The 18602-nt window shown below is 37.4% G+C and overlaps 1 protein-coding gene across 6 annotated transcripts in view; it reads left to right on the forward strand.

Annotated features, from left to right (window-relative positions):
• col14a1a (collagen, type XIV, alpha 1a) overlaps positions 1-18602 on the forward strand; it is a 115525-nt gene that overhangs the window by 43344 nt on the left and 53579 nt on the right. For all 6 annotated transcript variants that reach the window (XM_042740700.1, XM_042740701.1, XM_042740703.1 and 3 more), the window contains 6 exons: positions 5091-5223; positions 5708-5755; positions 5867-6003; positions 9050-9185; positions 11083-11205; positions 13075-13224. In XM_042740700.1, coding sequence (XP_042596634.1) covers positions 5091-5223; positions 5708-5755; positions 5867-6003; positions 9050-9185; positions 11083-11205; positions 13075-13224 — 727 coding nt within the window. The remainder of the gene's footprint in view (positions 1-5090; positions 5224-5707; positions 5756-5866; positions 6004-9049; positions 9186-11082; positions 11206-13074; positions 13225-18602) is intronic.

Here is an 18602-nt window from a genome sequence, read left to right on the forward strand (position 1 = left end):
TGAGCGTTTGAACTTATTTGCACAGTGCATTTTTTATTTTGGTCGTGCATGCGCACCTGCGTACCACTTACTGTATGTGCACCTCTGATAATGCTAATAAGTCTGCTTCATGCTAATAAGACCTCTTAAAAATTAAATGCATATATAAATCAGTTGGTCACTGGCAAAATATTACTATAATATAATTAAATATTTTTGATGTGGCTTGCAAAAGCAGTCTGTTAGTGGAGACAGATGTTTTTTTGGCAGTAGGATGGTGGAGTCATGCCATCTTCCAGCAGGGGCACATGCTAACCAGCCAAACCCTGAACCCTTGAGTTCTCTGCTTTCTCTCTTTGACTTTCCTACAATGTTTCTACATTGTGACTTACTCGCTGTTTTAAACATCAATTGCTAGATGTTAGTTCCAACAAACCATATATGATGGAAAAGAGAAAGTGAAATATGAATTTTATGAGGTCCTTGAAAATGATTTATGAGTCAATCAATACTTTTTCCTAACCCGGAGCCTGGGGCCAACTGTAATTCACTATTAGAAATGACCAGTCACTGGCACTCACAAACACCAAAACAACCAGCAGCATATTGAACATGTCCTGTCACCGCTATCCCTGCCACGCGTGACCACAGACACAAGCGTGTGAGTGTGTGTGATGGAGAAAGTTTTTATTACTGGCCAGGAGTCAGTGCAGCTGTTTTTATAGATAGCACCACAGGTCGATATGTTTACCAAAAGCCACCAGAGCAGAAATTAATAAAATGCTGTGAGGCAGACTGGAATGTGTCCGAAGCTTCAGGTCCCAGAGCAGAGGAGTCAGCCCAGAAACACAGGGGTTTGCTGGGACGGTCCAGAGCTGACTGAGATCCAAAGCTCTCCTGATAGCAGGCTTGCTTTTTAATGCATGTTCTTGTTGTTGGCATGGCGTAGGTGCTTTGCTGAGCAGCCACCAACATTTATACCAGACAAAACACAATGTTTTGTCTGTATACTGTTGCAGCTACTATGACTTTTCTGGAAAATGGACAGAAAATTCAGTTGACTTATGTTTATGCACAATGATTCACACAAATCTGAGTAAAAATCCAATAATGCAGGGATTCTCAGTTAAGCTGGAGTTTAGCTCCAACCCTGATCCAACACACCTACCTATGATTCCTCTTAAGGAACTCGAGCTGCGTCGTAAAACACTTTGGGAACACCTTCAGCATGACCGGCTCTGAATCATGTGTGTAATCAGACCAATGGATGGGCGAGACGTCATAGGCGGGTGACGTCAGAGACCAGGAAGCTTAAAAGCACGTGCGGTGAAACCGGCATTAGCCTTCTGTCTTTCAGCAAGTGCTCTGTGTGTGTCAGTCGCTATCGGTCTGTGAGTCTTATTTAGTGTTGTTTGTCCACTGATAAGCTCCATTATGTCAAAGCTACAGTCAAGAGAAGTTTTGGGTGAGAGCAGGCAGTGTGCATTCTCCCTGCCTTCCCCACCCGAGGCAACGCGTATTTTACATCATTTCATTTTAGATGTGAATTTTTCTACACCAGACCGTGTTTACTCGTCTGGTTGTTTGACTAAATTTAATTCTGAGGAATAAAATGAAATATTTATCTGACTATGAGAAGTTAGATATACAGGGACTCTTGGGATATAATTTCTCGAGTGAGAACACGTGTTTACCTCTCTTGCTCTGAGGAGGTTGAGGCAGTCAGCAATGGCTGCTGGGCGGGAGTATCACTTCTCGTACTCCGCAGAGTCTAGAGTCAGAGTGGCACTCCCAGGCTGATGGCTTCTAGCGGAAGGCGGTTCCGTGAACAGTCAATCTCGTTGGATAGTCATTGTCGTAAATGTCCTGATACCTAAGGCCTAGGACTTTTTGAGTGCCAGCTCCCTCTGGGTGCCTGTCTCTCCTCAGTGCCCTCAGGAGATCGATCTGCCAACCCTGCCGGTGTTCCAGTGCACATCGGTCTCCGGTGAGCGCTTCTCTCAGTTACTGCTGGAAACGTAGCAGTACTAAGAGGCTTGCTACCTCTATGGAGGTCTCTAGAGCAGCTAGTATGGTCGTCCCCTGCCGGTCCGCCACTTCAGGGCACTGAGCTAGCTGCTCTAGGCGCACCAGAGGCTAGTCTCACGAGACTGGTTCTCTTAGGAGGTCACAAGGTGGTGTGGGAGCCCCTGCCAAGTGTGCTTCATTGGGTCCTGCCCCAAGCAGGCTCTTTTCTAGTCTTCCTAGCAGACGATGTGGGTCTGAGGACCGTCGTTTTTAATAGGAGACTTCAGCTTTGAGAGTCCTGATGCTGTGGCTCAGGACCTCGGAGGGCAGGTCCCTCTGGGGAAGAGTGGTGTACACCGCATTACACGGTGCCCGTCTCTCCTCAGTGCCCTCAGGAGATCCATCTGCCAACCCTGCCGGTGTTCCAGGGTGCAGCGGTCTCCGGCGAGTGCTTCTCTCAGTTACTTGCTGAAAACTGAAATGTGTCTCAATGGGTCCTGCACACTGTAGTGAGAGGCCACAGAATCCATTTCGGTTCCCCTCCACCTCAATTCAACGGGGACTTTCCCACCCTGGTGGACCCCCGAGCAGGCTCTGGTAATGGAACAGAAGTAGACACTCTCTGAGGACGGTGGCCATCGAGGTGGTCCCTCCTCGCGTTGCAGAGTCCAGGTCCTGCAGCCGGTACTTCACTGTTCCGAGGAAGGATGAGGTGTTGTGCCCTATTTTAGATCTGAGTCTTTTGAATCGCTCAGTCAGGGGACTGAAGTTCAGCACGCAAACAGGCAAGTTCGTCTCAGACCAAGTCCGAGGACTGGTGTGTCACAATCTATCTAAAATATGCACTTATCTCCATCTTTCCTCATCGGAAGTTCCTGAGGTTTGCATTTGGGGGCAAAAGCCTACCAATACTGATTCTTCCTCTGGCCTTGCACTCTCACCCCACACTTTCACGACTCAACCCCGTCGTCCATTATTTAATATTAGCTCAATCAGAGCGGATGGCGGTTCGGCATCGAGGTGTCTTTCTCACACACACGAAAGAGCTGGGGTTAAGACTTAACCGTACAGAGAACCACTTATCTGGGCATGGTGTGGGATTCGACCATGATGCAGGCACGTACTGTATGTCACCTGCTCGGATCGAGTCGATCCTCACTGCAGTCGCACGAGAGAGAGAAGGCCGGTCACTTACTGTCAAGCAGTTTCAGAGATTGCTAGGTCTGATGGCAGCTGCATCCAATGTGATACCTCTTGGCCTGCTGCACATGAGACCCCTACAGTGTTGGCCCTGTTTGCGACTCAATAGACATCGCACTGTCCCCTCTGGTTCTCTATCTGACTCATCCAGCTTCATTGGGGCTGGATGCCATGGTACAGAGGTGGCCGAGGCTTCATCTGTACGCCTTTCCCCTGATTGCTCTGCTTCCGGGAGTTCTGGAGAGAGTGCGCCGGGACGGGGTCCTTCTGCTGTTAGTAGCCCTACTCTGGCCGGGCCGAGTATGGTTCTCAGACTTGATTTCCCTCCTAGACGGCTCTACAGGGGAGATTCCCATCAGGAGGGACCCCCTCTCACAGGCGGAGGGTAGAATTTATGGGTGTGGCCCCTGAGGGGGCACAGCTCATGGCTTCCAGTCTCTCAACCGAGGTTGCTGAGACCATCCTCCAATCCAGAGTTCCCTCCATGAGGAAACTGTATGCCTTGAGGTGGAAACTTTTCACCTCCTGGTGCGGAGACCGCCAGTTCAACCCAGTTAACTGCCCGGTTGGAACAGTTCTGGAGTTCCTGCAGACCCTTCTCTCCGCAGGGTTGACCCACTCCACCCTGAAGGTCTACGTGGCGGCCATTACAGCCTACCGCACCTCTCTCAGTGGCCAGTCAATGGGCAGACACCCTCTGGTTACATGTTTCCTCTGCGGTGCACTGAGGCTGAGGTCTCCGGCCAGAAGAAGCTTATGCTAAGCGGTGGATCAGGATGCTATCCTAAAGCCTCGAGTCCTCTGATCTCCCCTCTCTTTGGGGTCAAGACTCACTCCTTTAGAAGTCTGGCCATTGGGCAGGATGTCCCTGATTACTTGTCAGGCTCCTGGCTCTTTCTCTCACATTAGCTTTGCTCTTCCACCCTAGGCAGAGATTTGTAAGTCTGTCGGCGTGGGCATTCTCATTCCCAAAGCGTTTTATGACGCAGCTCGAGTTCCTGAAGAGGAGCATCTCAGGTTTCGCATGTAACCATGGTTCCTTGAGGGAACAAGACGCTGTGTCTTAGTGCCACACTTCCGGCATCTCTGCCGGCACTTGCTTCACTCCTAGAGGCTAATGGCGGTTTCACCGCACGTGCTTTTAAGCTTCCTGGTCTCTGACGTCACCCGCCTATGACGTCTCACCCATCCATTGGTCTGATTACACACATGATTCAGAGCCGGTCACGCTGAAGGCATTCTCAAAGTGTTTTACGACGTAGTGTCTCGTTCCCTCGAGGAAGCATGGTTACATGCGTAACCTGAGACGTTTTCTAGTGATCCTGAAGACATTGATTAGCATGCACAGCTGTGTTTGATTAGGGTTAGAGCTAAACTCCGCAGGAAAGTGGATCTCGCGAGCCAGATTTAAGGATCCCTGATCTTATGGTATAACCATAAGCAGACTGTAGTTTACGACATACAGAATCATAAGAAAATAATTTGTCAGTCTACATCTCAGCATCCTCTGGATGATGACTGTGGTGGGCCTCTTCATCAGAGTCATCACTCTTGGATTTTGGCTGAAATGGATGTGGCCTTGTTTCAGAACTGTACTGTCCATTTTCTTCATCATCACTCTCTGACACTTGGTGATACATCTTTATAATTGACTTATAATTGACTTCTTTGCTGTCAAGTGTGGTTTGTCTGGTCTGTAACAAAATCTACAGGCTATTTAAAAAAGGTGGTATTGTCCCATGTATTCCAAAATATTTGATTTTAATTAACTCTCAAATGTTGATGATTACCAAACAGGAGGTTTAACCAGGCTAAATCAGCCCTACCTACTCTGAGCTCTGTTGAAATGTTATTGTTCTGGTTCATACTGTAACTGGGTGCTTTTTTGTTTATGTGTTGTGTAGATGATGCTGAATGGAGCTGAGGACTCATACGTGATTCAAGACCTGAGTCCTTTTACAGAGTATAAGGTGTCACTTTCAGCCATCTATAAAGACGAAATGGAGAGCAGCCCTGTGGTTGTGTTTGAGAATACATGTAAGACATGAAATAATGTTGTTTAAATGTTTAACACCAACCAGATAATTCACATTATTTCAAACTAATTATTTTTATTATGTTTTGCATTACTTTTTTTTAAATGGCTTTTCTTGTTTGTTTTTATCAATTGTTATTGATTTGTTTTTTTGTTATTTTGCTTTGCTTTGTTTTTTGTGCTTTGGCTTTGTTTTGCTTTGCTTTTCTTTTTTGTTTTGCTTTGTTTTGTTTTTTGCTTTGCTGTTTTTGTTCTTTGCTTTGGTTTGGTTTTGTTTTGCGTTGTCTTTTTTGCTATGCTTTTTTTTGTCATCTGTAATCAATTTGTTTTTTGTTGTTCTTTATTTTTTTTGCTTTGCTTTTTGATTTGCTTCATTTTGCTTTGCTTTGCTTTGTTGTTTTTGTGCTCTGCTTTGGGTTTGTTTCGCTTTGTCTTCCTTTTTGCTTTGCTTTGATTTTTCTTTATTTGTTTTGTTTTTGATCTCAGTGGGCTGGACCACAGAAGTTCCCACCACTTTTTCCTCCACTACAGCATGTAAGACAATTATGACTTTATCCTACTGTTATTTGAACATTGGATGGGTGGATAGATGGGTAGATCAATAACCCAGAATGTATTGTGTCTAAATTGATCTGTATCATCTAGTGGTTCATCTGGGAGTGAGTAACCTGTGGGTGGACGAGGAGACACCTTTCAGTATGCAAGTGAACTGGGAGGTGCTGGACTCAGACGTGGAGCAGTACAAAGTTACATATGTCAGTGCAGACCGCACAGAAGAGACAGTAAGTAAACATAACCGCAGCACACAGACATCCATAACTAATGTTAATATAACAACACAAGAGCGAGCTCGCTTTTGGTCATCATCATTTTACTGTCTTTTCGAACAGTTTAGCTGCACTCTTCTCTCCGAGTACATATAGAAGGCAACATACATTTGTCTTATTTGTGTCCCAGCTGTTATTTCAAAAAGCTACCTATATTGCTCTTGTGCTATAAAAATATAACAGAAAAATTTATTACCTCTGTGCTTTAATATTCCAGGCTTATCATATTCCTCCGGGTAAGTGGAGTTGAATGATGCAGCTCTTCTGCTTTTGTTATCTATTGCAAGGACATGTCTTGCTCAAAGTGACCTTTTAAATACATGCACTGGAAGTACCTTTGTCACATACCTGTGGTGCATAATCATACGGCGAGGAATTGTAGGAGTGAATTAAAACATGGCTGTTCTTCTGATATGGGAATCTGCTGTTTTGTGGCATTTGGCTGACTTTGCTGCAACCTTGGTCTGGCACGGTTAAGATCTTTCGTGGTGTAAAGTTTCATTCAAATTCTGGTGACTTGTTGCCCCTAACTGTAGAGAATATCGACCTCTCCTGGGTTGTAATTCTCCTGGAGAATCATTGGGGGTCAAGGTATAAAGGAGATGGATAAAGGAGATGGGACTGGGAAAAGGAAATTCCATTATCTTTTCAAGTGCCATTTAGGTCACTGAGCAAATGTGAGAAGTAGAGAGAGAACATCTGAGAGGTATAGTAAGGGGGAGCACGCCTAATTTGAGGGAAAGTTCCAGCAAAGTTTAAAAAGAGAGACGATCTCCTGCATTCAGGTTTCAGCACCACGGATTGGTGGATAGCGCCGCTAATGAGAGTCGTTCTGCAGGACGCTGCACAGCAAAAACAGGAGGGGCTAAAACAGCAGGTGGTCAAACAGTACCTTCTTGACCATGGGCTACCACACCTGACCGATCAAAGGAAGCTAAATGTAAACATAATTTTCTGCATATACTACCGTTCAAAAGCTTTGGGTCAATACGATAAAAAAAAGTAGTTAAAATTTTTATTCAGTAAAGATGAAATTGATCAAAGTATACAAATAGAAAAGAATAGAATATAATAGTTATTTTGAATTGTAATATTTCACAATATAGTTGTTTTTTATGTAAATAAATTCAGCCTTGGTGAACAAAAGAGACTTCCTTCCAAAACAATAAAAATATTACGAACCACAAACTTTTGAACAGTAGTGTATTTAGTGTATGATTCAGTTGTATGTGTAAGACTATATTAATAAGGGGAAAAGGTGCACTGAGTACACTTATGGGTTTAAAAAAAAATCTGCATATTCTGCAGTCTGATGTGGTAACTAATGATTTGATTCCAGAGTTATACATTTATTTAATCCTTGTGCTGGGCGAAAAATATAAAAAACATTACTTTTAATATGCAAACATCCAATAATATAATATTAATTTTAAATGTAAAAGGCATACACTTATAATGTTGTTAATTCAGAACCTTTAATTTTTCCAATAACCTCTTAATCTTTGCATGGGTAAAATTCACAAAATGACTTATTTCCATTTGTCTTATTTGTAGTCTGCGCACTGATAGTACTCTCACACAGAGGAAGCCACTCCACATAATGCAACCCAACGTTTCATTATCAACAAGCAATGGACTGCTATGATTGTGTGTGTGTGTGTGTGTGTGTGTGTGTGTGTGTGTGTTTGTGTGTGTGTGTGTGATTAATGGTGTGTCTGTGGTGAATGACTGCAGTGATTGGATGCTGGCTACAGAGCTGAGTGCTGGCTTTCTTGATTTTCATCCAGCTCCCTAAAGTTCAATACACATATTTCTAGTCTTTTGGCTTATACTCAGAATGGCTTTTATGAGAGCTGATCAAACACTCAAATATTTGAAATTGTTTCACTATACTGGCATCTTCTTTATCCCAATCACTCCTTACACTAGCAGTTATCGCTCTCCTCCCCTTACATACCATGTAAGTGCACCCCATGAAAAATGTAATCCTTTATAATAATGCTTTAGTGGAAAAAGTTATTACAACCTTTCATTTATCACTACTGTACGTCAAGTGTTTAATATTACAACAAGGTGCACAAGAGCTGCCTGAGCCCCTCAGAAGAAAAGATGTTGTGGCATATGAGTCTGAAAAATAGATTTAAAGCCATTTCCTAACTTTTTACGATCCATCATTCCACTGTATGTACAATAATGCTTCTGAAAATGCCTGAATATGCTTCAGAAAGTCAACCATTAAAAAGGGCTGTGCTCAAGAAACATTTCTTTATTATAATTGTTGAAAATGATTGCTAATATTTGCTAACATTTATTTAACTGCTTACTATTTTTTGTGGAAACAAACAATTTGTCTTTGATGACTAGAAAAACACAGCATTTATTTAAAATATAAATCTTTTGTAAACCTGTAAAAGTTTTTACTGTCATTTTCTATCAGTTTAGTGCATCCTTGCTGAACTAAAAACAATACAAATTTCTTAAAAAAAAAAGACTGACCCAAAACTTTTGAACATTTTTGTATGTTGGACAAAAGATTTCAAAGTAACATTTAATATTATTTTTATTATTATTATTATTATTATTATTATTATTATTATGTTTTTTTGTTATTGAATTATACCACTTTCTCTCATTGATACTGTCCAAAAATGAAGTTCCAGTATCCATATGCCCACATATATTGAAAGAAAAGACAAAGCTTTCTGGGATGTACTTACTTTATCACAGCTCTTTATGTACACACACATGTGTTTTTATACTATATGATGATGGCTCATCCCATTAACTTCTATTGTTATTAAATGAAGCTAAATAAAATGATTATATACTAACCCTAATACTAATCATTCACCATTTCTGCATTATGTTTGTAAACTATTTACTTCTATTATGAAGCTGGTTTCCACATAGAAACCTCAAGGACATTTGGTCCTCACAAAGCAAAACGCACCCACACCCACACCGTGCTTTGTCTGGTATTGAATATTCTACTCTTCTCCAGGTGTTAGTCTCAGGAAACAGAAGAAGCGTGATCCTGCAACCTCTCCTCTCAGACACAAGGTACAAGATCACAGTGACCCCTATTTATGCAGATGGAGAGTCCAGAGCTCTGTCTAAGGCCTCTACCGGCAAAACACGTGAGTATGAACGAACAAATGCTGCTGGAGCTACAATAAATCTAATACATTATGTGTACTTCTTTCAAAACAGATGCAGTTATGCTAATTACATACAGTACTACTTTGCCATAATTATATAGTTATGGATTTGAGTTGTGTCCTGGCTCCCTTAGCTTCATTTTAGAAATCATAAAATTAACACTTCATTAACACACAACTCTGCTCAGCTAATTTGAAACATTAAAAACGTCAACAACTCACACTTACTAAGTGTTTAGCATGTTCTTATGCAGCATTAGAAATATTTAGTGTCTAGTTATGCAGAACGACCTGGGTTCAATTCCCAGGTTGGAATAAATGAATTTTTAATCCTGTATTAATAAATCAAGTAAAAATCCAACACAATGCCATTCATTTTATTAACAGGAGCATGATCTCATTAAGTTCCATTTTAGTTAGTGATTTCAATTGAGTTAATTAATTTGACCTTAAAGCAGTGATGATCTTGAGGCAGATTCACTTCTAATCTAACTAATCCCATGTTAAAAAACATACCTGCTTTTTCCATTTTTTAAGCTCAATGAATCAGAATGTAACCAACATCTTTGGACTCTCAATTCTAAATCTGCATAGTATTATTGTTCAGCTCGTACTAATTTCCCATTTGTCTTGATGATATGAATGACATACCTGATTGTTTTATGTACCAGATGTAGTGATGTAGAATGAACTGAAAATAGATCCTCTTACATCACAGCACTGAGATACAGTTTATCATTACTGCATTTTGAAGCTGAATGGTCAGCCAATGAAACACATTCTTCAGTAGGTTAAATAATATTGATTTTACCTATAAATAAGCATAATAAATCTTATGCATTCCAGCCCTGGTTTTCCTACTCTGATGGGATTGATTATCTACAACTTTCTCCTAGGGATCACCTTCAAATTACAGCCCAGTGTCTGATTAGAGAGGCTACTGTCACCTCACACTGATCTTGAGATCAGGTGTCTGCTAGTTGTCTTGGAAATTCTTTGCCCTTGTTTCTGATTGAGGTTGAGGTTGAATTAATTATGAGTGGGGTGATATTCTCTGCGGAGGAGTGGTAATTATGTGAAAACAGAGACTTTTATAAGAGAATGTTGGGAATTCAGGGTAGAACTACAGCCTGTAGAGAGAGAGAGAGAAAGAACAACTTATATGTCTTTATCAATGTATTGATTGATTTATTTACAATACAAAAGTTTGGGGTTAGATTAAGAAATTGTAATAGTAAAAAAGTGACAATAAAGACGTTTACATTGTTACAAAACATAAATTTCAAATAATTGTTATTCTTTTGGACTTCAGAGAATTCTGAAAAAAGTATCACAGTGTGACACACAAAAATATTAAGCAGCACAACTGTTTTCAACATTGATAATGATAACAGAAAAAACATTTCTTGACCACCAAAGCATGACATTAGAATGAATTCTGAAAAATCATGTGACATTGAAGACAGGAATAATCACTGCTGAAAATTCAGCTTTGCCATCACAGGAAGAAGTGACTAATAATTAATTAATGATTTATTTTAAATTGTAAGAATATTTCACAATATTATTGTTTTTACTGTATCTTTTATCAAATAAATGCAACCTTAGTGAGCATAGGAGACTTTCAAAAACATTAGGAAACTTTACTGACCCCAAACTTTTGAATCTTTTTTTTTTTTTTTTTGGATAATTTATGAATTATTTATTAGTTATCCATTTGTTTATTCATTCTTTTGTTTATACCTGAACATTTTAATGATATAGCATGTTGTGCAATTCAAATCATGTAAGTTTTTATTAGATTCAAGTGGCCAGTAATTGATATTACTTGAGAACATTGCAAATACTAATCATAATCCCTCTTCTGATTGGTTAGTGCCACTTTCTGGACCCAGTAACCTCAGAGTGTCTGATGAATGGTATAATCGCTTCCGCATCAGCTGGGATGGCCCTCAGTTCCCCACTTTGGGTTACAGAGTCATCTATCAGCCCATCTCTGGTATGTACACACACACACACACACACACACAAACACGCACACAGACAGCGAGCATTCGTAATGAAGTTTGCGTAATGGTTTTTATACTAAACAAACTGTATTTACTATCCTGTTACCCTACACCTATCCCTCACGCAAAACTTTCTGTAATTTTAGACTTCCAAAAAACTTAATTCTGTATGATTTATAAGCTTGTTTCCTCATGGGGCCCAACAATAAAATGTCCCACAAGGTCAAAATAAAAAAAAAGTACACACATACACACACCACACACACACCCATACACACACACACATATCTTAACCATCCACAGTCTGTCTGCTCATGTCTGCACAATCCCTTGTAAAGATGGTTCATAATTTAGCATTATATTCCAGACATACACAAAGTATGCAAATAACTTTATCAAAAAAGTCTTGAGGCTCTGGAAACATATATAGACGGGTAGGATGAATTATTAGCAGCTTGTTGGAAAGGGCATTAACTGGAGATACTGTCTCCACGTCTGCTGCTCTGATTATGACTGTTCTTCCATCTGCAGTCTGAGATTCGACCGTAAACAGAAGCTCTAATGTGGCTGCAGCACACCAGAGGGAAAAATATCACGCTCCTCTGTTTTCCACTCAAGTCCAGCCCAATAAATTCCTTTATTCCATTATATGATCTTAAACTCTCATCTGCGGTGGAGAGAAATGGCTTCTCCACCTACATTTAATGTCCTTCCAAACTGGTCCCAACAGCTGCTAATAATTCATCCCACCACCGGTCATTTCTACTGTCCAGAGCTCATTTTCTCTGTGTCTGTGTGTGTTGTTGAAGAGGAGGGTTCACTTGTTCTCAGACTTTGTGATGGTTATAGTGTAATACTATGATTGTTATTGTCTGTGAAATCCACCCATTCTTTTCCTGTGTCTTTTTTTAGTTTAGACTATGATGTTGATGTAGAGAGGCATCATAGACTTTTAGTTTGTGAGGGCCAGAAAATAGTACTTTGATTTTTGGAGTTTGTTTCTATGCTGTATGAATGTTGGGGGGGAAAATGCTTTAAGGGACATAAAATGTAAGATAATTAAAAGATTTGAATGAACTAAATACAGTAGGCATACTTAGACATTCACAGTACAAACTCCCATTCCAGTCCAACCAGAACATTCATTTAGCTGCAAAAACAGGTTGTTTAGAATTAAAGGAATAGTTCACTGAAACAATTCATTTGTTTCATAGTCAGATCTTTTCAAAGACTATATATATATATTTATATATATATATATATTATATATATATATATATATATATATATATATATATATATATATAAATATTTATCATATATATATATATATTTTTTTTTTTTTTTTTTTTTTTTTTTTGATCAAATAAATACAGTCTTGGTGAACATAAGACACTTCTTTCGTAAAAATCTTGCCAGCCTTAAACTTTTAAATGGTAGTGTATTTTGTAGACCATTTTATATTTTTTTGTATTCTTTTTGAAGTTTAAAATCTTCAGATCCCATTCATTTCCACTGAAAATTTTGTGTTTCACAGAAGAAAGTAAGTTATGCAGGAACAACATGAACATGAATGAATAAATGCTGACAGATTTTTTTTAGGTGAAATAATAACAAAACATAAACCAAGCTACTGTCTTTCACAATCAAAATGGAGGTCATTTACGTATAGAATTTGAATTATAATAATAGTAAAAACAGCTGATTTAAAACTAAATTACAACTTGACTAACATTATAAGTGTAAAAAAAATTATAACAAAAAAAGGCCTTTAAATAGTTAACTTTTATTTTTTCACATTTATTTTTTCTGTAAGGTTGCTCCGATTGTTTTCAGCTCTTGTCTCGCTCTGTGCGCAGTGTCGGGTCCGGCTCTAGAGACGTTTGTAGGGGATGATGTGAACACCCTGCTGATCCTCAATCTGTTGAGTGACACGGAGTACAGCGTTCAGGTCATCGCCTCCTACACCACCGGCTCCAGCCAACCCCTCACCGGCAAGGGCAAAACATGTGAGTCTCCGCACAAACACACATCTAAACACAATTACCCAGTACACACATCTAACTTTGTCATACCCAGCATGAGATCTGTACTTTACTCCCAACAGCCCATCATCATTTTGCTGCACCATCACATTCATAGATGTAATTTGCCTCCTGTGTGATCGTCCTTGCTAATAGCGTTTTTGATAATATGCAGCAGCGATAGTATCGCAATGTAAGCGGACTAGTGAGAACTCTTCCTTTTGTCTGTTAATGAAACCTGAAGGTGCTCTTTGATAGGCAGCCAGCTACACATATATCAACATTCATACAGACAGTCCTTTGCATATAAATTTGATATCGCCAGGTACATCACAAAGTAATACCTGCTTTAGCGATTCTCATCAAAAAGCAAACAGATTATGTTTTCTCAGGGAGTGTTGAGGCCATCCATCAGAGCACTGTGGTGTCACCAGCCCAATATCAGTCACCACGGTCTTGTTTCAGACTAGTCAGATAAACAGGCATGATGCTTACAACACCTGCAACTGACAAAACATTTCTTATATCATAGAATGTTATAGAAAATATCTGTCATCAGGGTTCTTCCTGTTACTTGCACAATCATCTGAGGTATTTTATGTAAGTTAAAGTAAGAGTGTTAGGTTTTATATCAATTATGCCAAAATAGATTGAGTGAAAGTAAAACGTATTTAGGAGAAGTTATTAAAAGTAACATTTATTTATGATTAATTTTTTTATTATATTATTTAATTTGTTGTATAATTTTATTTTATTCGTTTTACTATATAAATTTTAAAAAGTAATTCTGTGCATAGACTTCAAAAAATCTATTCAATTCTATATTCAGGCTATGTGAGGCTTTACAGCATTAACAGAGCATTAATATTTGTATCAAACATCCTGAATTGTTAAACAACAAATTCCGTACCATAGTACTGAGTATAGTATAAATATATATTAAGATTTTTCTTTTAATTTTTTACTTAATTTCACCTAACTGTTTTGGTACAATATATATAAAAATATATTATATAAAGCATTTTACTCACATTTGTGACTAAAAATAGATATGTGTAACTGTAAAATGTGTGTAAGTGTAAAAATATATTTAGGAGTATGTGTGCAAATAAAACGTTTTTTTTTTTCACATTTAAAGTAATGAAAATCATAAGTGTCTAAAATAGTATAACCGAAGTCTTAATTATAGATTATCAAGAGAGCTAAAATCCAGCGCAAAAAATTAGGGTGTGATGATTAAACTTTATATTTTTAATTTTTAATTAAAGAAATTAACTCAATGTAAGTTTTAGTTACCTAGTAAACTATATCTGGCTTTTAATTCAATATTTAACATCTAAATAATTTCATAATTAAATTAAGTTTGAAGCATATATATTTAAATACCTGGTGTACTCGTGTATTTAAATTAGTTAAATAATTGAAGTTTTTTATGCGCTTCTAAATTTTTCAAATTAGGAGTGAAAATCCTCCTTGGGGAAAAAGTAAGTGTCAAGCCCTAAAGGTCTAAATGTAAAAGTTTATCATGTTTTTTTTTATCTTAGTAATGTAACTGTAGGTATTTAGTTTCAACAGTAGTCCATTACAGTGCAAATGACCCCAACTAATATTTAAATATAGTTATCAAGTACTGTTACTATACAAGTATTTCACAAACGCACACAGTTTCTTACAAATTAGATTAATAATGACTCTAGCTTTATTATTATAAAATTATACCACATATACTTTTTTGAGAAGTTGCATTCAGAATCCATTTTACTCACAAATCTAAAGGGGCACATGCCGTCTCAGTGTAAATGAGCATGATGTCTCTGCATGTCACAGATGGTATGACACTCTGATAGTGCCATTAAGCACGGACAAAACGTGCTAAAGGACTTCCACTCAATCTCAGCTTCTAGCACGGGCGATTATTCTTTTCACACTCCATGGCTCTCTGAGGAAGCTCCCATATTGTCTCACCCTACATGATGACATCTGCATACCGCCTGCTCTATGGGATCCATCAATTTTTCATACGTTTCTGTTTGACCTTTGAATAATTGAATGCACAATAATGGATTTCCACCTCCTTGTATTAGTACTATCAGCCAGAGGCCCTTTTTGCATGCATATAGTTCATTAAAATAGTTTATATAAGGAGGAAAGCTTGTCGCATGCATTATTCAAAACCTTAAACGAATCACCACCACTGTGCGCCATATGTTTTGGGCACAGTCTCCGTTATAATCTAAAATCTCCAAGTCTCAGACGCAACTGACATGATGTTCCGTTATGTAGCATGAATTTCAATGGACAGCTTGATTGCATAAGTAGTTCCTTTTTAGGATCTGGCCCTCATCAAGACTCAAAGGAGGACAGTGTCTCACCACATGGAAGTTTTTCAGTACAAGCAGAATTTGAGTTTGCCACAATTTTTGGCGTAGAGAATATGTGGGAATCCGTTTGTTGCGACACGGCCACAATTGTGTTTGTGTTCCAAATACTATGACCTCCGAAGAAGAGTATTGTTTTGTGCGACTAATGTGGACCATGTGCTGTGGCTTGGGTTTGTGTTTTGCCGACCAAAAGAGTGATAATTCCAAAATAAGCCTATTCTTTGGCTTTTAAATGAGTTTTCTTTCACACAGCACATTTTGTGTGGTTTGCACAAAGAGAAGAAGGAAAATAAAGAAAGAAATAGTTAAGGACATTTGTGGCTTTTAAGTGGAAAGCGTATTTGTTAAGAAATACTGTTTGAACCTCTGGCTTTCCTCTCAGTTATGTTTTTCTAGCCATTAGTTTTGCCTGACTTGCAGTATTTAAAAAGATCACAGATCGCACTGAAATCTGAGGAGATCAGACATAGTGTCCTGGCTTCCAGAGAAGCGAAGCCTACAGGTTTTACCCCAGAACCTGCAGCACAAAGGAGCCGCTGGCTGCCCTATGGCTCATTAGCCATTACTGTAATACATGTGCTGCTTTTCATTTCAGAAAATTAGACTACATTAGAGAAGCAACGCTCAAGGCTTTACTCTCACTACACACCAATGTGTACATTTCAAAACTTTCATTCAGGTTTAGTAAACTGCTGTTCAAAAGTTTGGGGTCTGTTATACATTTGAATGTTTTTGAAAGTCGTGTTCACAAAGATTGATAATAATAATAATAATAATAATAATAATAAAAGTTTTTATTTATTTAAGTATGCATGTATGTATTTATATTACTTATTGTTATTAATGTTAAAAACAGTTGCGGTGTAATATTACTTTTTTATTGTTTTTTTTTTTTGAAAACTGTGATTCTTTTTTCAGGATTTTTTTTATGAATAGAAAGCTCAAAATAAATAGCTTTTTTTAATATATAAATCTTTTGTAACATTGTAAATATCTTTATAGTTACTTTTTGGTCAGTTCAGTGCATCTTTTCTTTAAAAAAATAACATAAATAAATTGTAAGCTTTAAATGTCTTTACTGTCACTTTTTAATACACCCTTGCTGAATAAAAGTATTAATTTCTTCAAAATAATTCTAAATAAATAAACAAACTTTTGACTGGGTAGTGTATGTGAGCATTTTGAGAAAAAAATTTGTTTGTGCGACTAATGTGGACCATGTGCTGTGGCTTGGGTTTGTGTTTTGGCCGGACCAAAAAGAGTGATAATTCCAAAATAAGCCTCTATTCTTTGGGCTTTTAAATGAGGTTTTCTTAACTAGTAGCACATTTTGTGTGGTTTGCACAAGAGAAGAAGGAAAATAAAGAAAGAAATTTAAAGGACATTTGTGGCTTTTAAGTGGAAAGCGTATTTGTTAAGAAATACTGTTTGAACCTCTGGCTTTCCTCTCAGTTATGTTTTTCTAGCCATTAGTTTTGCCTGACTTGCAGTATTTAAAAAGATCACAGATCGCACTGAAATCTGAGGAGATCAGACATAGTGTCCTGGCTTCCAGAGAAGCGAAGCCTACAGGTTTTTACCCCAGAACCTGCAGCACAAAGGAGCCGCTGGCTGCCCTATGGCTCATTAGCCATTACTGTAATACATGTGCTGCTTTTCATTTCAGAAAATTAGACTACATTAGAGAAGCAACGCTCAAGGCTTTACTCTCACTACACACCAATGTGTACATTTCAAAACTTTCATTCAGGTTTAGTACACTGCTGTTCAAAAGTTTGGGGTCTGTTATACATTTGAATGTTTTTGAAAGTCGTGTTCACAAAGATTGATAATAATAATAATAATAATAATAATAATAATAAAAGTTTTTATTTATTTAAGTATGCATGTATGTATTTATTTACTTATTGTTATTAATGTTAAAAACAGTTGCGGTGTAATTATTACTTTTATTGTTTTTTTTTTTTGAAAACTGTGATTCTTTTTTCAGGATTTTTTTTATGAATAGAAAGCTCAAAATAAATAGCTTTTTTTAATATATAAATCTTTTGTAACATTGTAAATATCTTTATAGTTACTTTTTGGTCAGTTCAGTGCATCTTTTCTTTAAAAAAATAACATAAATAAATTGTAAGCTTTAAATGTCTTTACTGTCACTTTTTAATACACCCTTGCTGAATAAAAGTATTAATTTCTTCAAAATAATTCTAAATAAATAAACAAACTTTTGACTGGTAGTGTATGTGAGCATTTGAGAAAAAATTTTTTTGTCCGACTAATGTGGACCATGTGCTGTGGCTTGGGCTTGTGTTTTGCAAACCAAATATTTATTTATTTATTTACTTAACTTGAAATGTTGAAAAGAGTTGTGTATTTTTTATTTTTATTTATTTATTTATTTATTATATTTTTTTGAAAACCATGATACTTTTTTCAGGATTCTCTAATGATATATATATATATATATATATATATATATATATATATATATATATATATATATATATATATATATATATATATATATATATATATATATATTTAAATAGTATTTTTTTTTATAACATTGTAAATTACTTTATTGATACTTTTGATAAATTTAACACATCTTTTCTTAAAAAAAAAAAAAAAATCTTATTGGCCCCACACATTTGAATGGTAGTATGTATTCACTGACAAAATGTTTCCAACAAAAAATGTACTTAAAACAAAATCAATTTAACTAAGAAGCAAAACTGCGTTAGACATTAAAATTACATTTAAATTAAATGCTTTCTTCCTGGTTATAGCTATTAGATGGATTCATCACCAATCATCATTTACTCCCCTTCATGTTATTCCAAACCTGTATGACTTTCTTTTTCCTGCTGAACAAAAAAGAATATATTTTGAGGAATTGTTTTGTCCATACAATGAAGGTCAATAAGGTACAAAACAATATTGGACCCTATTAACTTTCAGTGTATGGATTATTTTTGTGTG

The sequence above is a fragment of the Cyprinus carpio genome, chromosome B16 (assembly GCF_018340385.1).
Source record: "Cyprinus carpio isolate SPL01 chromosome B16, ASM1834038v1, whole genome shotgun sequence".
NCBI lineage: Eukaryota > Metazoa > Chordata > Actinopteri > Cypriniformes > Cyprinidae > Cyprinus > Cyprinus carpio.